The sequence below is a fragment of the Balaenoptera ricei genome, chromosome 4 (genome assembly GCF_028023285.1).
Source record: "Balaenoptera ricei isolate mBalRic1 chromosome 4, mBalRic1.hap2, whole genome shotgun sequence".
Taxonomy (NCBI): Eukaryota; Metazoa; Chordata; class Mammalia; order Artiodactyla; family Balaenopteridae; genus Balaenoptera; species Balaenoptera ricei.
This window is the reverse complement of record NC_082642.1, coordinates 89,989,966-90,014,560: the sequence shown is the minus strand read 5'-3', so window position 1 is coordinate 90,014,560 and position 24,595 is coordinate 89,989,966. Positions and strand designations below refer to the sequence as shown.

The window sequence follows — 24,595 nt, the reverse complement described above, 5'->3', positions numbered from 1 at the left end:
CCACCCCTATTAGTAAGAGTTTGGTTTGGTTCAGCAGCTCCCTGTGTTTCCCCACAGGTGCACCAAGCCGTGGTGTGAGAAGGGTTATGGCAGCGACTTGCTTCCAGTTCGAGATAATACAAATTGTTCTTTTCTCTCTCCCCTTCCCAACTTGAATAGAGTGTAAAGCATGTTACCATAAAGCATGTTTCAAGTCTGGAAGCTGTCCCCGCTGTGAGCGGCTGCAGGCCCGGCGAGAGTTGCTGGCCAAGCAGAGCCTGGAGTCCTACATGTCAGACTATGAGGAGGAACCCACCGAGGCCTTGGCCCTGGAGGCCGCCGTCCTGGAGACCACCTGAAGAAAGCACGTAAAGCACTCTTTCTAGGGGCTAGGGTCACACATAGTGCAGAACTGAGCCACCTTTTTAAGGACTTTACCCACTTGGTTTTTTTTTTTTAATTATTATCATCATTATTAATTTTTACGACCTGTCTAATGTCCATGTACAGTCAACCTTATTTAGGTTGGTGGGGTCCAGTCTGTTGTGACAATTTATAGGTACCAAGTATTTCCATCAAAACTGACACATGGGTCCCTAAGTGAAGCTTCTAGTGCCTCTGTCAGGGGAATGGACAGGGAGACCCAATTCTTCCGACATCCATGGCCTTCTCCACTTGGACCAGATCTGGTTTCAGCTGCATCTCAAGTATCATTTCCAGTTTTATTTTGTTGTAATTCTGGAGCTTCTGAGCCAGGCCTTTCTCAGCGAACTCACTTCTCCTTTGCTGCTGAAACAGGATGATGGAGTTTTCTCTCTCCCAGTCCTGGAATAGGGTCAGACTGTGCCCTGAGGAGAAGCAGCAGAGAATGGGACTACATCGTGGGCATTCTTATTTAGGTGTTTTTGAGGCCATAAAAACAGCGTTATTGCTACCTTAGAATTTTCAGAGACCTCAAGGAAGCAGTCATGACTTCCTTGTTTGAAATATTCTAGGCATAGATGATGTCACAGGCTGACTTTCTTTATCTACCCTGGGGGACTTGACACAAAGAACAGAACTGATACTTAGACCAGGCCCATTTCTAGCATTAAGTAACGCTACAACTCTGTTATTTAAGGAGCATTTATTCAGTCAGAGGGGCTGTTGGCCTCCTCTTAGGTGATCAGGTCCCTTTTAGTCAACATAGCTCTGGTGCAGTTTTGATCTTTCAAGCTCAGGCAAGTCCCTGATGCCATCCTAAATTGAGGACAGAAGCCCCACCCACCATTTTATCAGTGGGTCTCTTGCCACTGTGTCCTCTGTTAGGTTGTCAGTGTGGTTCTGAGTAGAAGCCTGGCCCAACTCCGTGCTCTCCCTCTGCTCCTGAAGCACAGCTGGGACCCTCCCTGGTGGCTGATCTCTTGCCTTAGTTTCTTTTGTCAAAGTTGAGGGAAAAGCTTCCTGCTATTAGTGGTGTCAGACAACTTGACAGTTTGTGGATGTGAGCGTGAATGTTCCCGTGTTCTTGGGATAACAAGAGCCTTTGTGCCAATTATGCACTTAACTCTTTAGCCTGGTGATATTCATATGTTCACTCATCCTTTTCTTATTACTAACTTTAACACACACACACACACACACACACACACACACACACACACACACCCTTTTTAAATGTGTGTTTTGATGGGAAAAGTTTTTGCTGGGACCGAGTATATGTTTGTCATATTCTTTAAGTTGCTGTACTTCCTGACCTGCATGTAAAACACTGGTCAGGATCACTGCTCTGAGGGCTGGCAGCTCTGTGAACTAAAGCCCAGAGCATTTTTGTTTTGGGACTGACTTCTTCCTGGGTACCTGTCTTTCCATAGTTGGTTGCTTGTAGGAAAAACTTGCTGTGGGCGCTGCCCCAGGAAGCTGAACAGAAAGTTGCACATGGTTGGTGGAAGCTGATGAGTGCCTGAGTTGGAGGCAACCAGGAGTCTCACAGGAAGTCGAAGGGGCAGTAAAGTAACAGCCAGAGCTGAGGCTCCACCAGGACAAGAGGGAGCAGGGAGGAATTGACCTCTGGTGTTGGTCCCTCTGCTTCAAACTTGGGATCTGAAGGCTACTTCAGGCTGTTCTCCCTTCAGTTCACGGGTGGGGCGGAGGGGCTGTGAAGACCAAGGCCTCCAGCTCAGCCCAGTTTTGAAGGGCAGACTAGAAGCTCCCTTGTCCTTCAAGGAGCTTTGGGAACGACCCTATGAAACTCAAGTCTCACTGAGGATTAGGCCTCAGATTCAGACTAAGGGCTTTGTGAAGATGGTGAGCTCTACTTCCACTTTTGGTTTAAATTACAAATCTAGCTCCTTACTCCAAGTCACTACACTGGAGGAGAGATATACTCTCATTATTGTCGTGTGCGTTTCATATAGCATAGGATCAAAGGATGGAAGATGCTGACACTGTTTCTGAAGCTGAGCTCAACAGTCTCACCCTCCTGGTTTTTCACCACCTCTCTCACCTCATCCCTTTAGGTTGCATATCTGTTTTAGTGACCCTGACACTGTGCTGTCATCACTGTCCAAATACCCATTTATTTATTTATTTGAGAGTAGGGGGAGAGAGGAAAGAGGATGGGATTTTTTGAAAGCACTTTGCAACTTATCAGTATCTGAAAATCCCTGCTGTTGTGGGGAGAAGCTTTGAATGCACTGAAGAGAGTTCCTTCTGAATGAAATGGGAAGGAAGAAGTGTTTTTTTCTATAAATAAAGGGAAAAAGAAGTTTGCTTACAAGGTGGAGACAGATTTAAGACATAGCAGAACAGTGGAAGGCAAATATTTTCCACTTAAATGAGGCTGTTACTGACTTTCTCTACCAAAGCTTTAGAGCTTCTGTTGAATTAACATAAAAGGAGCAAGAGTCTAAATGGAGATGTTCTTGGGTGTGTACAACTCGTGTTCCGAACTAGGTTTCTACCTGTTATAATTCATACACAGCCTAACAGTTCATTGTCATCGTTAATAAACTAAGGAAATGAAATTCTGCCTTTTATTTGCCTGCCTTGACTATCAGGAACTGGTATGGGGTGTCTACTATAAAGCAGGCATGTCTGAAAATTCAGGAAGTTTCTGTGTATTAATGCAAAGAAAACTGGACCTTACAAGTCAGGAAAAATGGATTGGAATGCTTTGTCACTGACTTGCTGTGTGACCTTGAGCAGATCACTTCACCTCTCTAGATTTCTATGTCTTCGTGTATGAAGCACTTTGTGGCACTTTCCAGTGCACGGGGTGTGCCCCCTACCTGTCCCCTTGGTGTAGCTGTCGCTTAAAGCGGGGTAAATCTTCCTCTCCGCAACATATGAATTGTCTTAGATGTTTCAGTTCCCACTTCTGTGAACAACCAGCTCTGAGTTTCTCTTTTATGCTCCTGGCCCGCTGGAGCTCCAGCTCTACCCTGCAACTTTCTGAACACTTCCCCCTTCGATGTCCCTTGCTCAGCTCCAACCAGTATGTCTAAAACCAACATAAGTATCATATTTCCCCAAACCTAACCATTAGTCACCCCGGTTTGAAAATTTAGTTTCTTCCTCTCTGAGTCAGCTGGCACTTTTGGCTGGGAAAGCATTATCTCTTTCCCCACCCACTGTCGTCAAGTTATGTTGATTTTTCTCTTTAAAGTAAATGTATCTCATTCCTTTTCTACCACTAGCACACAAATTCAGCTCCTTATCTTAAATCTCAACCATCTCCAGCCACGCCAGTTTCTTCCTATTTAATCATCCGTCTAATATTTGGGTACCTACTGTATGCTGGTTTCTGTGCTAGGCTCTGGGGCTATCACATGGAGCAAAACAGGGACAGTCCCTGCCCCTTAAGGCACTCAGGGTCTTGCGGGGGAGACAGACATTGCCCAAGTTACTAAAATGAATATGTAATTACAAGCTGTAATAGCTATGAAAGAAAAGAGTCAATGCAGTTAAAAAAATAAATAACAAGGATACCTAATTTAGATTGGAGAGAATTAAGGCCCCTGAGAAGGTGATACTTCCACCAAGACCCCAAAAATGAGGCTCAGAGTAGGGAGAAAAGGGCTCCAGACTGGGACTAGCATATACTGATGGTCCTAAGACAGAAGGAGTTTGGGCAAGGAACTGCAAGAAGGACTTAACTAAGAATTTCAGATTGTATTGTAAGAACATGGGGGACCAAAGATTTTAGATTTTATTCTGAGAACATTGGAAAGCCATTGAAGAGTTTTAATCAGAGGAGTGACTGATCTGGTTAAAATGTCAGCATCCGCTTTGCAGAAAATAGAGTAAAACAAGAGTAGAAGCGATAGATATCCTAAGGAGTTGGCTGCAATAGTTCAGGAGAGAAATTATGTTCGTTTGGACGAGGGTGTGACATAGCATTGTCACTGTCACCTCATTAGCCCCAAACTTCTAAAAACAAGATAAATACCAGATGTTTTGTTCTGACTCTGACATTTTTAAGCAGGGAGCAAAAGGCTGGGGGTGGGGGAGTGGGGCAAGATATTAGAAAGATGCTGGGATACATTACAGAATCCAACGAAAATTAACAACTAAGTTTCAGGAAGGGCAGAGACCAGGGCAGCTCTGGAACCTCAGCTGCAGGATTTGCTGTCCTCATGAGTCTGCTGCCAGCGAGGCAGGCCAGATAGTAGAGTTATGGCTGTGTTGGGGCCTCCCTACTGAGGATTGGGGGTACACCACAAAGAAAGGGGAACTGTGAGCTGGACACTCATCCTTTCTGGCATTGACTTTGTTATTCATCATTTTCTGTGGCCCCAAATGTTTGTAGATTTACTATACCCTCTAATGGTGTAAAGAGTAGGCATAATTTTTATAGCATCCTGGTTAAAGTGAGGCCCAACCCTACTTCCTTTTTCCTTTGAACGTTTGGCTTAGAGGATGGGAGAAGGGGATCAATATGCCCACCACCATATCCTGCTGGCTCTTCTACCTGATCAACTATAGTCCTCTCCCATTTCTGATCTCCAGGGTATCAAACTGTTTGCTTTTAAAGCTTTAGTGAAGCAGCTTCCAGATGGTCCAAGCATTCCAATTGTGAGCTTGACGTTCTTGGGATCGAAGATGAATGTGATAAAAAGGAAAGAGAATCTACCTAGCACTAGTATTCTAGGAGCATGGAGAACACGAGGATGTGCTTTGCATATACCCTTGCCTCCCTCAATTCTGTGGACTGCTTCTGGGGGAGGAACAGAAAGCAGAGAGCTGTGCTCTGGTTTTGGATGTACACTTAATACCAGACCAGCGAGGTGAGAGTTCCTGTGTTAAAAGAAACCTTGCGTGGTCAGAAGGTTCTTAGGATGTAGGTGGGAGTTTTAGTGACCAGCCCTCCAAGAGGCTACAGCAGACCAGTAAGACTCAAGCCTGAAACACAGCACAGCACAGATGCCCTGTAACCATTAGGCAACAAGCCCTAGGAAAGTCCTGTCCTTTTCTCTCACAACTCCTGCAATTTCTCACCTGTTTTCCCTTTCAACAGTGATGCCTGTAGTTCCCAAATGGTTTTATTTTCCCACTGGCCCACTGCAGGAACAGCCAGACTCCTGGCTTCGCCTTCAAGCTCCTGTTCCCACAGCAAGCACAGAACAGCACTAGCAGCGGTAAAGGGAAAACAGAGAAGTAAAAGGCACCTCTCTCTCCTCTGCCCCTCACTTCCCAGCCTTTTTCTACTTAGAACTGAAGAAAGAAATTCAACCTAGATGCCAACAATGGGTCTGTCTACACAGAGGTCTAAAAGAAGAGTTGTATATGTCTCTCTTAACCACTGGAAGCCCTCAGCCACAGAGCTAACAAAAAGAAAGTCCTGACAAGGTGAAAAGCAAGAATGAGGCCTGCAGAGGTAAAGGGAAAAACAGAGCGTCCCCTTTCTCTCTCTTTCTCTCCCTCCCTCTCCCTCTCTTTCTTCGTTATTTAATAATATTTAAATGTAGTTTTCTGATACATTCACATACTTAAAACCCATAGAAAGATATACAATGAAAAGTCCCTCCCATTTCTGTAGCCATGTGCCCTGTTTCTGCCTCACCCCCTTCGGTAGCCACTCATGACTTTTCTTTTTATCCTTACAGAGTTTCTTTATGCAAATACAAGCAAATTATATATATATATATAAAATCTCCTATTCTTCACACTTCTTTAAAAACTAGCATACTGTATACACATTTCTGTCTCTTGCTTTTTTTCTCCCTAACGGTATAATATCTTAGAGAATTTTCTATATCACTACATGAAGAGTTTCTATATTCTTTTTTATAGCTGCACATTTTCCATTATATGGATAGGTTATAATTGATTCAACCATTTACCTATTGAGGGACATTTAAGTTGTTTCCAATCTTTTACTAATACAAACAACGCTACAGTGAAAAACCTGGTCATATGGCATTTCACGTGGGTGCAAGCATATCCGTAGGATAAATTATCCAAAGTGGAATAGCTGGCACAAAATATTCGTGCATTTGTAATTTTGATAAATGTTGCCAAGTTGCCCTCCATAGTGGGAATAAGGAGATTGGGGCAGTGGGAAGGACAGAAAGCATTACTGTGGAGTCATACTCCCCTGCCTAAGACTCACCAGTATTTCTCTCCCCATAAGATAAAGTTTGGTTTCTTCTCCTGGCACGTAAAGGACCTTCAATACATGACCACACTTTAGCTTCATGGCCTGATCTCCTGCCATTCCCTGAACTACTAGCAGTTTCCTAAATACACCTTGATCTTTCCTCCTTTAAAGAACTAACTCAGCTATATCACAGCGTTCCCTGCCTGCATTCTATTATACCCACCCACTGTGAGCCCTTGGCACTCTCTCTAAACCTCCTGTTAGAGCACTTCTCACACAATCTTGTTATTTAGTATTTTCCCAAATAGAACAAACAAACAAGTAAATGAATGGAGTGAATGAATGAATGTAAGGAATTGCCTGTTCTGTGTGGAGGCAAGTGGACAGATGAAATGACGCTTCGAGGGTCTTCCTGACAAGGATTGCCTTTGCTACAGCAGTGGTCTTTCCTGTCCTCTTTAATCACCCTAAGCTCATTAGTGTTCCCTCTGCAAAATCCCAATGATATCCCCAAGGACCCCACACGAGCCCTTCCAAATTAAGCCAGAAGAACCCATGCTGAGGTCTTAGGTAGAAAGGAGGCCCTGACAGGGTCAACCCATATTGGGGTCCTGTAGTCAGATGAATTTAGCCAGTTTTCCTCTTTGCCACATGGATCTCTGTAATGACTGTTCTTTACCTTTTTACTACCAGCAGGAGCAGGTCTGATTTCTTCCAACCAAAAGAGCCTGAACTCACCCGAATCTGAGATGAATATGAAGCCAACTGACCCTGGGGCTCTCTAGTCTCACTGCACAATTTGTCTTTAGGGTGTCCCTGCTGTTTTCCCCCAGATCAGGGATCCGCAGGGGACTCTACTACAGACAATTCTGTGGGTGCCCACCCCCTCAGAGTCTATGTGGGTTCAACTATTCATAATAGTTGGGTTCAACAAATAGGACTCTTCCTGGAGAGTGAGAGAACCACTTGGGAAACATTCTGTTCTTGATAGTTTTTCCCTCTCTGCCTGTCAGTGGGAACAAGAATGATCAGAAGTACATTGTAGGACATGGGGCAGGATTGTTCTGACCTTGCCTCTGATTACCTCCCGTCTTAGCTTTCTTATCTCTTTTCTTGCCAGCAAATATCTACAGTGATTACTTTCCCAAATATTGAAGTGATGAAAGTGTCCTCATCTCCCTTCTCCTCCCTCAGCTTTGTCTGCGACTGTTTCTGTTTTGTCCAACAGCCATTATTAGAGTAGATAACATTCCAAATGTACTTCACTCACTTTATTATTAAACTGCCAGCTTTTCCTTGCCAGGGACTAAACCAGGAGATACAAAGATATTTATATGTCCTAAAAATACCCTAGGTATTTAAAAATTGTTATGTCTACAAGGTAAGCTGAGAGAAGAATGATAAAGCTGTGTGAAAGACTGCTGAAGTTGATAGAGTATCCAAATGTTTTCCAACCAGAGATTAAAAAAAAAAAATAGCTTACAGTACAGAATCTTTACTTGTTCTGAGGTTCTTTGTTTATTACAAACTAGGTGTGGTTCAAGGAAGCCAAAGCTTGAGATCCAGCAAGTTCTCAAACTTCTCTTCCCAACATTTAACTTAGACTTGAGATCTTCATAGGCCAAGAGTGAGAAGACTGTTCAACAGGGGAAAAGAAAAAGGGCCACTGAGTTACATTGCCAGCCCAGCATTCATTCATTCATTTATTCATTCATTCATCTATCCATCCATCCATCCCAGATAAACATCTATTGAATATTTACTATGTTTCTGTGTTCCAGACACCAGGCCAGATCTGGAATACAAAGAATCATAGAACATTGTTTCAAAAGATGTTTACAGAAGCGTAATTTATGAGAGTACAAAGTTAATGGAAAATATCCCAAAGTAGATGCAATCATTAAAATGATGGTTATAAAGACCAGGATGGTAACATGAAAAAAACCTTATAACACAATGTTATATGAAAAGAGAAAAAGTTTATGTCAAATATTTATGAGTCCATACTAATAAATAAATAATTGAATAAATAAATAAATTGGGAAGAAGAGACAAATCTTCCTGACAGCATTCCAAACAATATATGTAAATCCTATGCCCCTCCAGGAGGTGGAGCTTAATCCCCTCTCCCCATGAGGGTGGACTGGAATTAGTGATTTGCTTTTAAAAAAAGAGCATGGCACGGAGCAACCAGGCCCGTGAGCCACAATTACTGAGCCTGCGTGTCTGGAGCCTGTGCTCCGCAACAAGAGAGGCCGCGATAGTGAGAGGCCCACGCACCATGATGAAGAGTGGCCCGCACTTGCCACAACTGGAGAAAGCCCTCGCACAGAAACGAAGATCCAACACAGCCACAAATAAATAAATAAATAAATAAAATTAAACTTAAAAAAAAAAAAAAGCATGGAAATAGAGAAATAGCAGCTGTACAATGGACAAAGCTGGCCAACACTACCTTAACCAAGTGATCAAGGTTAACATCACCAGGGGTGCCGTTTGGATATTATGCACCCCTGTGATGAGATGGGCACATCGCCACGTGGTATTTCCAAAAACCCATTGCCCCAGTCTAATCATGAGAAAAACATAATGCAAACCCAATTTGAGGGACGTTCTACAAAATACCTGAACAGTACTCCTCAAAACTATCAAAGTCATGAAAAACAAGAGACTGAGTAACTATCACAGACCAAAAGAACCTAAGGAGACATGACGACTAAATGCAATGCGCTATCCTAGATTGGATCCTGGCACAGAAAAAAGGACATTACTGGCAAAACCAATAAAATCTGAATAAAGTCTAGAGTTTAGTTAAAAACAATGTACTAATGTTAGTTTCTTAGTCTTGAAAGATGTAAGATGGTGACATTAGAGAAAACTGAAATTGGATGAGGGGTATATAAGAACTCACATACTGTCTTTGCAACTTTCCTATAAATCTAAAATTGTTCCAAAATAAGTTTATATATAGGCAAGTATATATACCCCCTTATTGCAATTATAGAAAAACATTCATGGAAAGAAAAATACACATGGGAAGAGAAAGAAATACATAAAAGTAAGTGTAGCTCTGCAGAAATGATGGAACTATGGAGTGATTTTTTTCCTTTTTATCTGCCTATTGAAATATCTGTAAAGTGGTCATATTATTTTTTATAATTTAAAGAGTTCACTTTGGTTTGGTTTGGTTTTAGGGAAAAAATTCTTTCCCTTCAAATGCAGAGGGAATGTACAAAAGTATATAGATACTGGAGGGGGGGTCAAGATAGCTGTTGCTTTAAAATACCCCCAAATATTATTCTGCACAAGATGCGCTGACCCACATTGGCCCAGAAAACCTGGAGAGCTCCTTCCTTCTTTCTTCTTCTTTTTTTCCTTCCAGTTTTGTCCTTCCTTCTTTATCTCCCCGCCTCATATGCAGTTCCTCTGAGAACTGGTGCCTCTGTCCAGCCCTTCTGTCCTGAGAGCACACAGGGAGAGGACACCTTGGAGTTGCCAGGGACAGAGCCAGGGACAGAGCCAGGGACAGAGACAAGGGATAAGATAAGAGCCAGGGACAGAGACAAGGCTAGTGGGAATCAGGAAAACTCTCTTGAGGTTTTAGAGTGGAAGGTCCAGACAATGACCATCTGGACAGTTCTCCAAAGGCTTCTAGGATTCCAGCTATTGCAGAGACTACAAACAGCACTATTTGACTCTGGCATGGAGCTCCCATCAGCACCTGTGAGCAGAAACCATTCCTTTGTTTGCACTTGACCATACCATACCCCTTTTGGACCCAAGTAGAAGTAAAGTCTTTAAAGGCAAAGAGTTTACCAGCCAGACAGAAATATTTATCCAGCTTGCCTTCTTTCCATAATATGCCAGTCAAAGATCCCAGAGAACAGATAGATAGAGCAAGCCTTCTTTTTAGTTCTTAATTAACGTCACCCACCCACCCCCAAAAAATTACCAGAAATAAGTTCATTTTTTTAAACCTCTGACCAAGGAGTGGGCACATGGATCAAGCTGGATTGCCTGAACTCTTTCCCTAGTCTTGGAACCTTGAGCAAATAAGACGATGACCAAAAAAGTAAGTGGGCAGGCACTTTCTCATTCTAGCATGGTGAAGAGACTGTCATTCCTCTCTCCTGGATTCTGGGGCTGCCAGTTTCCTATCCTGTTCTGAGTCCAGTTTTTTAGCTTTCCCTTCAAATCTTTGTAGTACATTCCTTTTTCTTAAGGTAGCAGGAGCCAGTTTCTGTTGCTGGCAAGCAAAAAACCTTGGTATAGGCAGTGAAAGGGCCACAGTGACAAATTATGCAATTAAATATTGGCTTTACTTGTCTGACTTAAACTGATCCAGATCATGGATGTGTGATTCTTTTCATCTACCATGTAAATGACTCAGTGCTTGGATGCAGTTCCTGCCCTTTAGAAATTTACAGTTTAGTTATAATATAGGATGTACACAAACGAAATCATTACATATGGATTTTTTACTGTGTGCTGAACACTATTCTAAAGTTTTTACATGTATGACTCATTTAATCCTCCCAACTACCCTATGAAGTAGATACCATTATCATTTCCATTCTATAAAGAAGTAATTGAGGCACAGAGAGTTTAAATAACTTGCCCAAAGTGACAAAGCTAGTAAACAATGGAGCCTGGATCTAAATACAGCCAGTCTAGTTACAAAAATCCCACTCTTAACAACTATGTTATATGGGAATGAATGTTAAAGACAGAGTTCTGGAAGGTCAGAGAAGGGGAGATCAATGTGGCCAGAGTGATCAGGGGAGGCCTCAAGGGCCTCTTGGTTCTGGAGCTGGGTGGGAGGCAGCGTGGGATTTAATCTGAGAGGAGGAGAAGGGCCTTCTGGGACAGAGGAGGGTCAATGCAGCAGGAGCAAAAACACAAAGCTGAAACTGAAAACGGTGTTTAGACAACTATGAGACATATAGAGAAGGGGGTCTTTTGGAAAGCGTTCAAGGAACAACTGGATAGTTAGTGGGGAGGTCAGACCATAAAGGGCCTTGAATGACAGGTCAACCACTATGACTTTACCCTACAATGAGGGCCCCTGCAGCTTTTACAGGGAATAACATTTGGGAACATTTTTTTGTTACAGAAAATTGAAAGCATACACAAAGATATTGAGAGGAGAATACTGAACCCCCGTGTATCCTTTATGCAGCTTCAGCAATTATCAGCTCACAGTCAACTGTGTTTCGTCTATACCCCCACCCTCTACCCCTATCAAGATTATTTTGAAGCAAATCTCAGACATTAATTCATCTGTACATACTTCAGTTTATGTAAAAAATCCCAAGGAATCTATTTTTAAAAACCCTCCTAGAACTAATGAGTTTAGCAATGTAGCAGGATATAAGATAAACATACAAAAGTCAATTGCATTTCTGTATACTAGCAATGAACACGTGGACACCAAAATTAAAAATACCATAACACTAAAAAAAGAAAGAAAGAAAAAGAAACACTTAGGTGTAAATCAAACAAAATATGTACAGGATTTGTATGCAGCAAGTACAAATTTCGGATGAAAGGTATCAAAGAAGATCTAAATGAATGGAGAGGTATATTATGTTCATCGATTGGAAGAGTCAACATAGTAAAGATGTCAGTTATCTCCAAATTTATATACAGACTTACTGCAAATCCTATCAAAATTTCAGCAAGATTTTTTTGTTTTATGGACAAGGTTATTCTAAAATTTATATGAAAAGACAAAGGACAAGAATAACAAACTATTTTGAAAAAGAAGAAGAAAGTAAGAGGAATCAGTCTACCCAATTTCAAGACATTATATGGTTACAGTGATCAAGAACTGTGTGGTAGGGGCTTCCCTGGTGATGCAGTGGTTAAGAATCCACCTGCCAATGCAGGGGACACGGGTTCGAGCCCTGGTCTGGGAAGATCCCACGTGCCGCGGAGCAGCTAATCCCTTGTGCCACAACTACTGAGCCTGTGCTCTAGAGCCCGTGAGCCACAACTACTGAGCCCATGAGCCTAGAGCCTGTGCTCTGCAACAAGAGAGGCCACCGCAATGAGAAGCCCACACACCGCAACGAAGAGTAGCCCCCACTCGCTGCAACTAGAGAAAACCCGTGTGCAGCAACGAAGACCCAATGCAGCCAAAAATAAAAATAAATAAAATAAATAAATTTATTTAAAAAAAAAAAGAACTATGTGGTACTGGTGGAGGTGTAGACACAGATCAATGGAACAGAATAGAGAGCCCAGCAATAGACCAACACAAATTATGCCCACCTGATTTTTGACAAAGAAGTGAAAGCAGTTTGATGGAAGAAAGATAGCCCTTTCAACAAATGTTGCTGGAACAATTGGAAATCCACAGACAAAAAAAGATGAACCTTGACTTAGTATCACAGCTATACAAAAATTAACTCAAAATGGATCACAGACTTAAATGTAAAATGTAAAATTATAGAACTTTTAGGAAAAAAAAAAAAAGAGAAAATCTCAGGATCTGTGGCTAAGCAAAGAATTCTTAGACTTGACACCAAAAGCATGATTTATATAAGGACACATCAAAATAAAAACTTTTTCTCTGCAAAAGACCCTGTTAGGAGGACAAAAACACAAGCTACAAACTGGGAGAAGATATTGCAAACCACACATGCAGTAAAGAGCTAGTACCTAAAATACATAAGGAACTCTCAAAACTCAACAGTAAATGTATGTCAATTATACCTCAATTTTTAATAATTAAAAACTCAACAGTAATAAACAATCCAACTAGAATATGAGCAAAAGATATGAAGAGACATTTCACTGAAAAAGATATACAGATCGCAAATAAGCACATGAAAACATGTTCAATATTACTAGCCATTAGGGAAATGCAAATTTAAACCACAAGATATAACTACATAGCTATCAGAATCACAGAAATTTTTTAAATTTAATTAAAATAGTAACAATATTAAATGTTGGCAAGGATGCAGAGAGACTGTATCACTTGTTATTGCAGGTGGGAGTATAAAATGGTATAGCCACCCTGGAAAACAGTTTGTCAGTTTCTTATAAGACTAAGCATGCAACTATCCTACAACCCACCAATTTCACCCTTGCACATTTATCTCCAAGAAATAAAAATACATATTCACACAAAAATCCGTATGTGATGCTAATAGCAGCTTTATTAGTCAAAAACTGGAAACAACCCAGATATCATTCTACAGCTGAATAATTAAACTATAGTACATCCGTACCTTAAAACATTACTCAGAATTAAAAGGAACAAACTATTGATACATGCAACAACCTGGATGAATCCCCAGAGCGTTATGCTGAGTGAAAAAAGTCAATCCCCGAACATTCTGCATGATTCCATTTATATAACGTCCTTGAAATGACATAAGTATAGAAATGGAGAACAGAGTAGGGGTTTCCAGAGGTTAAGGAGAGGGTGGGGTCAGGAGGGAAGTGAATGTGGCTATAAAAGGGCAACAGGAGGGATCCTTGGCAATATTCTGTATCTTTACTCTTTCAACGTTAGCATCCTGTTTGTGATGTTGTATTATAGTTTTGCAAGCTATTACCATTGGGGGAAATGGGGTAAAAGGTATGTGGACTATCTCTGTATTATTTCTTATAATTGCATGTGTGTCTACAATTATTTCAAATTAAAAGTTTAATTTTAAAAATTGATGTTATAAATTGCCATGAGAAAGAATCAGCAGATGTAATAGGAAAATTCTCCAGGAACTGCAGAAGTTAGAACAATATGAAAGGGAATTTAAAATAAATATATTAATTTACATGGAAATGGAAAGGGCTAAAAATAGACAAGGAAATGCTAAGAAGAATAATCTTGCTCTAACAGAGATCAAAATGTGTTCTAAAGCTATCATAATTAAGAGAGTGTGGCACTTGTGTAGGAAAAGACAAATTAGAACAACGAAACAAAATGGAAAGTCCATAAATAGATCTATACATATAAGGAAACTTGATATGCCACAGAGGTGGTATCACAAGTCAATAGGGCAGTGATAGATTATTTGGTATATGATTATTTAATACTGGTTATCCATATGAAAAAAAATTATTTTAGTTCCACACCTCAAGTCAACACACAAAAAAATTCTAGGTAAAGACCTAATTGGTGGGCTTCCCTGGTGGCACAGTGGTTAAGAATCTGCCTGCCAATGCAGGGGACATGGGTTCGAGCCCTGGGCCGGGAAGATCCCACATGCCGCGGAGCAACTAAGCCCGTGCGCCACAACTACTGAGCCTGCGCTCTAGAGCCCGCGAGCTACAACTACTGAGCCCATGTGCCACAACTACTGAAGCCCACGTGCCTAGAGCCCGTGCTCCGCAACAAGAGAAGCCACCGCAATGAGAAGCCCGCGCACCGCAACAAAGAGTAGCCCCTGCTCGCCACAACTAGAGAAAGCCCGTGCACAGCAACGAAGACCCAATGCAGCCAAAAATAAAATAAAATAAATAAATTTATAAATAAATAATAAATTTAAAAAAATTTTTTAAAAAGACCTAAATGTGAAAAATAAAATTTTATTACTGTTGTGGCTTAAACTGTGCCCCCCCAAAAGATCTGTTCAAGTCCTAACCCTTGGTACCTGTGAATGAGACCTTTATGAAAATAGGGTCTTTGCAGATGAAATCAAGGTAAGATGAGGTTGCAGTCCCTGACAGCAGTCACTGTGGTTTCTCTGATTCTGCTCTTCCCAAAGGCCTGGAAACCCCAGGAGATGGGAGAATTGTTTTTTTGCTGTGTTACCTCTGCTTGGGCAAGCTATTCCAAGCAACTGGGACACCTGTGCCCCTGTCTTGGTGCCACCTCTGCCCCTGCCAGTGACTGCCTAGGTGCCAGCTGGCTCCTCCCTTGGGGTGCAGGTACCAAATGAACTTACCGGGATGGGTGGGTATTAAAAGTCCTGGCCTCGGTCCCTGAAACACTGTCTCTGCTTGATGCCTGCAGCCATGTGGCTGGTTCTCCTCCTGCTGTGGCTGAGCCCTGCGGCCCCAAACCAGGAGACAGGTGAGAAGCCAGGCTAGCAGGTCAAAGGGACCTGGCCTCTAGTCTCTTTTATTTATTCACGCATTCGTTTAATCAACCATTTTTGTCCCTGGCATGACCCACCTTCTTATGTTCACTAATTCATTAATTAAATAATTCATTTATTCAGACATTTACTAAGCATCTACCAGTGCTTAAGGTGGCTTCTCTGTGTACCCACATTCATATTTATAAGTTGTCCTTGGATGATTCGCTTGGGAAGGTCTGTTTTGGTTGGGGAATCAAGAGGAATGTCCAGAAGAGGTGCCTATGAGTAGAGGCAGCAGGGGGCTCTAGAATGTGCACTGTCAGGGGGTGGGAGCGGTACAGGAGGGAAGGTGGTATGACAAGCCCAGATCCAGATTAATAGGCAGACTCACGGGGCAACTGCCAGGCACCAACCCATTTGGTTTGCTAAAATATTCCTGGAAATCCAATGGGATGGAGAAAGCTGTATCTACCAGGACTTCTTTTGGGAGAAAACTAGATGTCATTGCTAGGAATACTTTTTGTAGGGGTGGGAGCCTCAAGGTGCATGCTTAAGTAATAACAGGTGTGTTAATACATTGCTTGTAAAAAGGACTTCTGAGGAAGGGCGGGGCTTCAGATTTGCCAAGTGGGGTTTGCAATGCTGGGGCTGGAGCAGCATCACTGGGAGCCGGAAAGGGGAGGAGGAGGCTGCCCAGTGCCCCCTTTCCACACCCTTCCCCAGCAGCGCTCACCCTCTTCTCTATAAAACTGTCAAACAGGTGTAAAGAGTGTTGTTCTGGAGAGGTGCCAACTATTAGCATGGGGTTCTTCACCCAGCCTTGTTTGGGGCTGTTCCTGGCCTCACAGCTTGTCACTTCTCCAAGCCTCTTAGTCTGAAGCCAACGAGATGGTCACACAGGAGTCCCTGAGCTACCGCCTCTTCACCAGGAGTCTGTTTCCTGGTGGGCTCACTGCCCCTCCACCAACCCCGCGGCTCTCTCCTCTTACCTGTGGTGCAGCACTTACCACACAGTATGATGACATTCTGGTTACTTGTAGTATGATGACGCTCTGTTCACTAGACTGAGCTCTTGGAAGGTGTTTCTTTGGAGGGTTGGGTTGGGCAGGGCAGTGGAATGTATGTCCATGATCCACCATGGTACCCGGCTCAGAAAGTCACTCAATAGAATAAAATGAATAAATGAATGAATGCATGAGTGAGTGAATGGGTGCTTGGTCACCATGGGGTGGACTTCCTTTCCCTTATTGTGCTGTCATTTTTCTAATGGGACCAGTCAGCGCTGTCAGGAACTGTAAATCTGTCCTGGCCTATGGATACCCTGGGAGCTCAAGTGTGAGCCCAAGTCCAATTCAGATCTTTTAAATTAAATTAAGTATAAATTATTTGACACCAGAACTACAGAGATACATTTCCTGCCTTCAACCAATTGGTAGGAAGGCAGATAAACACACCTTCAGAAAGAAGATCATAACAATAATGGAGACAGGGATTAATGTTATGTTAGAAATTGAAATCAATAGATTTTAAGAGTAAGAGGAAAAAGTTAATCCCAGTAAATGTAGTTAATACCTACGTCCCAGCTGGGGGGATGTAGGAAGACCTCTCAGGATAGATCAAATTTATTTTTAAAAAATTTTTATTACGGAAAATTTGAAACACACAAAAGTAGAGGGGATAGTTAAATGAACCCAATGGACCTGTTGGCTAGCTTGAAAATTATCAACACCAAATCCTTATCCACCATATTAAAAAAATATATAACCACAATACCTTATCCGAGCTGAAATAATTAATTACTACCATTTAATACCTATTAGTGTGCATATTTCTCCAACTGTCAAAAAGTCCTTTTTGCAACTGGCTTATTCGAATCAGGATCCAAACAAGGTCCACACATACATTTAGCTGTTATATTCTTGTCTCTTTATATCAGCTCTCTTCCTTTTTTTTCATGCTGTTTATTTGTTGAAGAAACCAGGTCATTTGTCCTGTAGACTGTCCTGAATTCTGGATTTGTCTGACTGGATCCTTGTGGGTGTTCCTCTGTCCCCTGCACGTCCTGAAATCTGGTAGTTAAGGTTCATTTCTTTTGGTAAGTATATTCTGTAGGTGAGGCTATGTACTACCTCTTGCATGGAGAAGGAGACAGGCAATGTCTAGTCATCTCACTGCTACTGGTGTTAAACTTGATCAGCCAAATGCGTCCGTTTGTAGGTCCATTATAAAAGTTCTCCCTTGACCTTTCTCTAATGGTTTTAGCTTCCACTGATGATTGTTGCCTAGATCCATTTTTTCATTAAGGATTGCCATATGGTGGTTTTCTAATTCTACCATTGCTTCAAATTGCATTTGTTAGCTGGAGTTCTTCTATAAAGAAGACCTTTCCCTTGTCAACTATTTGGTTTGTGTGGAAAGACTGGATAAATGATTCTTCATTTATCACTCCCAAAATAAAGAGCTGGTTCGTTAGCAACCCTGGGAAGGTTGAATTTAATCATGACCTTGAAGGATAAGAATGTTTTCTTCTAGTGGCTATGAGAGGGAAGGGCCTTCCAATCAGAGGAAACAGCTTGACTAAAGGCTCAAAAGCAGGAATATGCAGGATGTTTAGAGAATGGCAGAGAGCAGTGGCAAGTGCAACCAAAGACTTTTTGAAAGAAAAAGCCCTGAGCCTGATGTGGTGGGAAAAGCAGGGGGAAAGTCAAGATTGCTGGTTCCACTCCCAGCTGTCACCCAATCACTGCTTGTGGACACTGCTTTTCCATTTTTAGATCAGTGTCTTTCAAACTTTTCTGGCCACAGTCCACATTAATAGAGATATTTTACACTGTGATCCAGTACTTACACACATGTATAGAAAAACACAAAAATTTCAAAAAGAACCCCAAGCAACTTACACTTCTATATACAATATACAATATATGTGGATATTTTGTATCTTATCCTATCCTATGCTATCCTATCCTATTCCACCCCACCCCACTCCACGCCACGCCACTCCACTCCATCCCAAACTGTTAAATGCTGGTCATGACCACTGACTTGATCTCTGACCCCCAAATGGGGTACCGCCCTCATTTGGATGGTCCCTGGGGCTCTTTGCCAGCTCCAATCCTTTGATTGTTTCCTGGTCTTGGTGACAACCTGACACTGAACCAGGCACTTGGGAAGGGGGATGATATGAGAATGGAAACTGATCATTTGCAGGAGGCTCCTGAGTAGAACATGAGGCAGAAGCCAGACCAAACTCAGAGGCCACCATTCCAGCCCAGCCCACCATCACCTTGAGAAATCTGACCTCCCTGGGCCACTGCCCCCTTTTCACCAGACACCTACCTGCTGGCCCCTGTTTCCACAACAGGCTGGGTTAGCCACACCTGACCCCGCATACCCTCAGAGGCCTGATCCCTGCTGATCCTTTCAACTTTGGAAGGTCGTCAGGCTTATCCCTAAACAAAGCCCCAGGCAGGTGCTAACCTAACAGGAGGCAATTGGGAAGGTCAAGGTAAAGTAAAGGGAAAACAACATCGAGAGTCCTGGGCATGAGAGTACCTGGGGCCCCTTCTGACCTGAGCCTCAGACTCATCAGGTACCTGGGCCACGGTCCCTACCTGCCAATGTCTTGTTTTCCTTATGTCTTAAAGAAGATGAACCCCCTCATCTTGTAGTGGATAAGGAATGATCAGATAATAACTGAGTTGAGGGCTTCCCTGGTGGCACAGTGGTTGAGAATCCACCTGCCAATGCAGGGGACACGGGTTCGAGCCCTGGTCTGGGAAGATCCCACATGCTGCGTAGCAACTAAGCCCGTGCGCCACAACTACTGAGCCTGTGCTCTAGAGCCCGCGAGCCACGACTACTGAGCCCGCATGCCACAACTACTGAAGCCCGCGCGCCTAGAGTCCGTGCTCCGCAGCAAGAGAAGCCACCGCAATGAGAAGCCCAGGCACCGCAACGAAGAGTAGCCCTGTCTCACTGCAACTAGAGAAAGCCCCGTGTGCATCAACGAAGACCGAGTGCAACCACAAATAAAATAAGTAAGATAAATAAATTAAAATAATAATAATAATAATTGAGTTGAGCACCTTGGGGAAATGGTAGGAATTGGGGTTGGTGAAACTGTTTTGTGAATAGCAACCTTGGAGAACTTCCTCTGACTTTGTGGGGGTTTTCCTACGTCCCTCTTCTCACAACTCTTCTGTCGTTTTCTCTATTGCCTCTGTGTCTTCCTTGCTGTCACTCCCCTGTCACACTCTTCTTTTTGTCTCTCTTCTTGCTCTCTCTTCTCTCTTAGCTCTGTCTCTCTCCTTTTAATAACAACTTTATTGAGATACAATTCACATAATGTAAAAGTCATCCTTTTAAAATATACAGTTGGGATTCCCTGGTGGCGCAGTGGTTGAGAATCTGCCTGCCAATGCAGGGGACACGAGTTCGAGCCCTGGTCTGGGAAGATCCCACGTGCCGCGGAGCAACTAGGCCCATGAGCCTCAACTACTGAGCCTGCGTGTCTGGAGCCTGTGCTCCGCAACGAGAGGCCGCGATAGTGAGAAGCCCGCGCACCGCGATGAAGAGTGGCCCCCGCTTGCCACAACTAGAGAAAGCCCTCACACAGAAACGAAGACCCAACACAGCCATAAATAAATAAATTAATTAAAAAAATAAATAAAATAAAATATACAATTCAATGGTTTTTAGTATATTCACAGAGTTGTGCAACCAACACTATTACCTAAGTTTAGAACATTTCATCACCTCCCAAAGAAGCGCCGTACCCATTAACAGTCACCCCCTTATTCACCACACCTCCCACCCCTGGCAGCCATTAATCTACTGTCTATGGATTTGCCTGTTCTAGACATTTCACAGAAATAGAATCATATAATACATGGCCTTTTGTGGCTGACTTCTTTCGTTTAGCATAATATTTTCAAGATTCATCCATGTTGTAGCATGCATCAGCATTGAATTCATTTTTATGGCTGAATGATATTCCACTGTGTAGAAATTCCATATTTTGTTTTATCCACTCATCAGTTAATGGACATTTGAATTATTTCCACTTTTTTGCTATTGTGAATATTGTTTCTATGAACATTTATGTACAGGATTTTATGTGAACATATATTTTCAATTCTTTTAAGTATATACCCAGAAGTGGATTTGCTGGGTCATATGGTAACTCTACATTTAACATTCTGAGGAACTGCCAAACAATTTTTCAAAGTGGCTGCACCATTTTACATTTCCGCTAGCAATGTGTGGGGTTCCAATTTCTCCACATCCTCACCAACACTTGTTTTTGTTTTCATTTGAGCCATCCTAGTGGATGTAGAGTGGTAACTCATTGTGATTTTAATTTGCATTTTCCTGATGATTAGTGATGTTGAGCACCCTTTTATGTGCTTATTGGCCATTTGTGTATCTTCTTTGGATATATTCTTTGCTCATTTTAAAATTGGGTTATTTGTCTTTTTATGTTGTTGAGTTTGTGAGAGTTATTTACATATTCTGAATAAAATTCTCTTATTGCATATATGATTTGCAGATGTTTTCCCATCCCATGGGTTGTCTTTTCACTTTCTTGATAGTATCCTTAGAAGCCCAAAACTTTGATCAAGTCTACTTTATCTATTCTTTCTGTTGTCACTTACGCTTTTGGTGTCATACCTGAAAAACTACTGCTTAATCCAAGGTCATGACAATATCTAGAGTTTTACAGTTTTAACTCTTACATTTAGATTTGTGATCCATTTTCAGTTAATTTTTATATATGGTGTGAGGTAGAGGTCCAAATTCATTCTTTTGCATATGGATATCTAGTTGTCCCAGCACCATTTGTTAAATCTGTCTCTTTTTTTTTTTTTTTTTTTTTTTTTTTTTTTTTTGAATTTTATTTTTTTATTTATTTATTTATTTTTGGCTGTGTTGGGTCTTCGTTTCTGTGCGAGGGCTTTCTCTAGCTGTGGCGAGCGGGGGCCACTCTTCATCGCGGTGCGCGGGCCTTTCACTGTCGCGGCCTCTCTTGTTGCAAGGCACAGGCTCCAGACGTGCAGGCTCAGTAGTTGTGGCTCACGGGCCCAGTTGCTCCGCGGCATGTGGGATCTTCCCAGACCAGGGCTCGAACCCGTGTCCCCTGCATTGGCAGGCAGATTCTCAACCACTGCGCCACCAGGGAAGCCCCAAAATCTGTCTCTTTTTAATGTCCCTTTTTCTCCAGGCAGCTGCTCCCAACCCCAGCCCCTCTGCTGCCTTGGAATGGATCACCACTGCAGGAGAGGAAGCTGCTACTGTGATGAATTCTGCCATGTGGTACCAGACTGCTGCCCGGATCACCATGCCCTCGGCAACACTGGTAACTCACGTGCAGGCTCCTTTCCACCCCCAGCAGAGCTGGATGCTGTGATTGACAGAGGCAAGCCCTTTGCACGTACTTCAGGCCAAGGCCAGGGTGTGGACTGGATGGCTTCTAAGGTCCGGGACATTCCTGAGATCCTGGCATTCTGTCCATTTCATATCAAAAGTGCCTACACATTCCTCCCGCTTTCTTTCCCCACTGCTCCTTGCCACCTGCGGCTCCCCTCTGAGCCACTTTTGCAGGTCCCACAAGGAGAGGTTCAGCTGTTGGTGACTGGGGAATAGGGTGGCTGTGTTGCACCCAACTGTCCCCGCTTCTCTTGCAGTACAGATGCCTCTTGACCTGTCCCATGTAGACTTCTGAGGGCAGACAGGGATCTGCAGAGAGGTGCTGGGGGTATTGGGCAGCAGCAGCGGGTGGGAGGCAGGGATGAGGACAGGAGCTTTCACCTGTGTTTTTCCGCTCCTCGAACTACCAGCATGGTGCTGCAGGTGGTGCTGAGGAAGGAGAACCCGCCCAAGCCCTGCCAGAAGCAATCTAGACTGGATGCAGAGCATGGTGAGTGCCCTGGAGATGCTCCTAGAAGGGGTGGCAACCTGCTCCTGCCTCCCTGGCCTCCAAGCCCCAAAGTCAAGGAGCAATTACCAAAGGGGGCAAAGAGCCTGAGCTGGGCGCAGCACCACTGCAGCCGCGGTTTTAGGGTAGAAGCCAGGGTTCCTGCCCATGAACCCTGACACTGCATTTCATATAATTCTCATGTGTCATGAAGTAATAGTCTTCTTTTGACTTTTTTCAACCATTTAAATGTGTAAAAAACATTATTAACTTGTGATCTATACCAAAAACCAGCAGCAAGACAGATGTGGTCCACAGACTGTGGTTTGCTGCTCTCTGCCCTAAATCATCCTCTGTTCTTTATTTTCCTTTTGTGTCCCGGCTTCAGCCCTGACATGTCCAGCTCTCTGCACAGCACTGGAGGAGAGCCCTCAGCCCCCACCCTAGCATATTACAGCGTTGGGCAGAAAGAAAGGCAGCACAGCACGATGGAAAGAGCTTGGACTTGGGAGCCAGATAGATCTGGGTTCAAATCCTGGCTGACCTCAAGCCTTCAGTCTTCTGAGCCTTTCCGAGCCTCCCTTTCCTCATCTGTGTCCTAGAGCTTGCCTTGTAGGGCCGTTGTGGAAGGGCCTGGTTCTTGGTGGATGAACAAGAGAGAGCGGTTATTTGGGGAAATGTAAATAAGCTGGAGAGGGAACAGGCCTTCGCTTACTGCTCACTTAGGTCTGGCAGCTTCTCCAAACCAGCCCCTCTCCATTTCCATGAAGGGACTCAAGAAGACAGCCTGACGCCTCCCTGAAGCTCCTCCCCCACTCGGTGCCAGCAGGGCCCTGGAACAAAGCTCAGCCTCCCCTCCTGGGGCCATGATCACTGGGCCCAGGGGTGCTTGTCTCCCAGCTGCCACCCTGTGTGCTTCCCCATTTGTTCAACCAGAGGAAAAACGGAAACCTGCTGTTGTCGTAAACACTGTTAAATGTGCATAGAATCAGCCATACAAACTATAAAACAGAAATTTGGCTCACAGTATTTATTGTTTTGTGATGGTTACACTGAATATAGCAAACATTTCTTGAAAGTAGAAAGTAAGAACCTAGCGGCCCTGTGGCTAAGTAATTCTTGCCTCTCTCCTCAGTGTTCCTTCCTGGGCTTCATAGTACTGCCTGTAAGTCCTGAAATAGCCTGGCCTGAGCCCTGTGGCCTCTTGCACACCCCCTTCTCTTCCCACCGTGACAGGAGGGGCAGGGTACCTTCCTCTGGTGTGCCGGGAGCGGCCTCCCTGGGGTCTCCTCGTGTGCAGGATTTCAGAGCACTAGAAAAATGATGCCAGGGGCTTTAGGGTCTGCCAAGCCCATCCTTTCCTCCCAAATCTGCTCTTCCTCCTGTCCTGTGCATGGTTCACTGTCCTCCAGCCTCCTGGACTCTAAACCTCAGGGTCATCTTTTACTTCTCTCTGCCCCTGGTCTTTTCCTGCAAGGTGCCAAGTCTTTCTAGTTCTGCTTCACAACCCAGTTCACATCTGCCCCCTTTACGTCCCACTGCCGAAGTCCTAGGTCACAGCCTCACGGTCCTGGTCCTCTTGCCCTAACTGGTCTCAGCCCACATTGTACCACATTGTACTGCCCAAAGCAGAGCTCTGGTGCTGCCAGTTCCCCATTCAGAAACCACCACTGGCTTCCCATTGTCTCTAGGATAAGGCTAACTTCCCATGCATGGCATGCAAAATCCTTCACCACACAGCCCCAAGGCACATTTCTGGCCTTATCTCCTGCTAGCCTCGGGGAGAGACAACCCGGGCCCTGTTTGGGAAAGCCCCACTCCTACCTCCAGAGCCTGAGATCTCCCTTCCTTGCTAGGAAGAGTTTTTCAGGTGAGGCTCTGTGGGATGTGGCCTCTCCAGCTGGGATCATCCTGTGGGCCTCATAGAGAGCCCAAAGATGCTGGTTTGTGGGCTCTTTCCTCTTCTTGGGTCAGTGCTCATTCTCCTTCCAAATGCCCAGAAACTCCATCTCCTCCTTCACTTGTCTCTCCTACACTATCCCCCATCCCAACCAGGGTCCCCATAGATGTTCCAGTACTGGCACA

The 24,595-nt window shown here is 43.6% G+C and overlaps 1 protein-coding gene across 6 annotated transcripts in view; it reads left to right on the top strand.

Annotated features, from left to right (window-relative positions):
- The window catches only part of RUBCN (rubicon autophagy regulator), a 64,228-nt gene extending 61,257 nt beyond the window's left edge, over positions 1-2,971 (top strand). For all 6 annotated transcript variants that reach the window (XM_059920897.1, XM_059920896.1, XM_059920894.1 and 3 more), the window contains one exon: positions 160-2,971. In XM_059920897.1, coding sequence (XP_059776880.1) covers positions 160-338 — 179 coding nt within the window. In that variant the 3' untranslated portion in view covers positions 339-2,971. The remainder of the gene's footprint in view (positions 1-159) is intronic.
- The last annotated feature ends 21,624 nt before the right edge of the window (positions 2,972-24,595 follow it).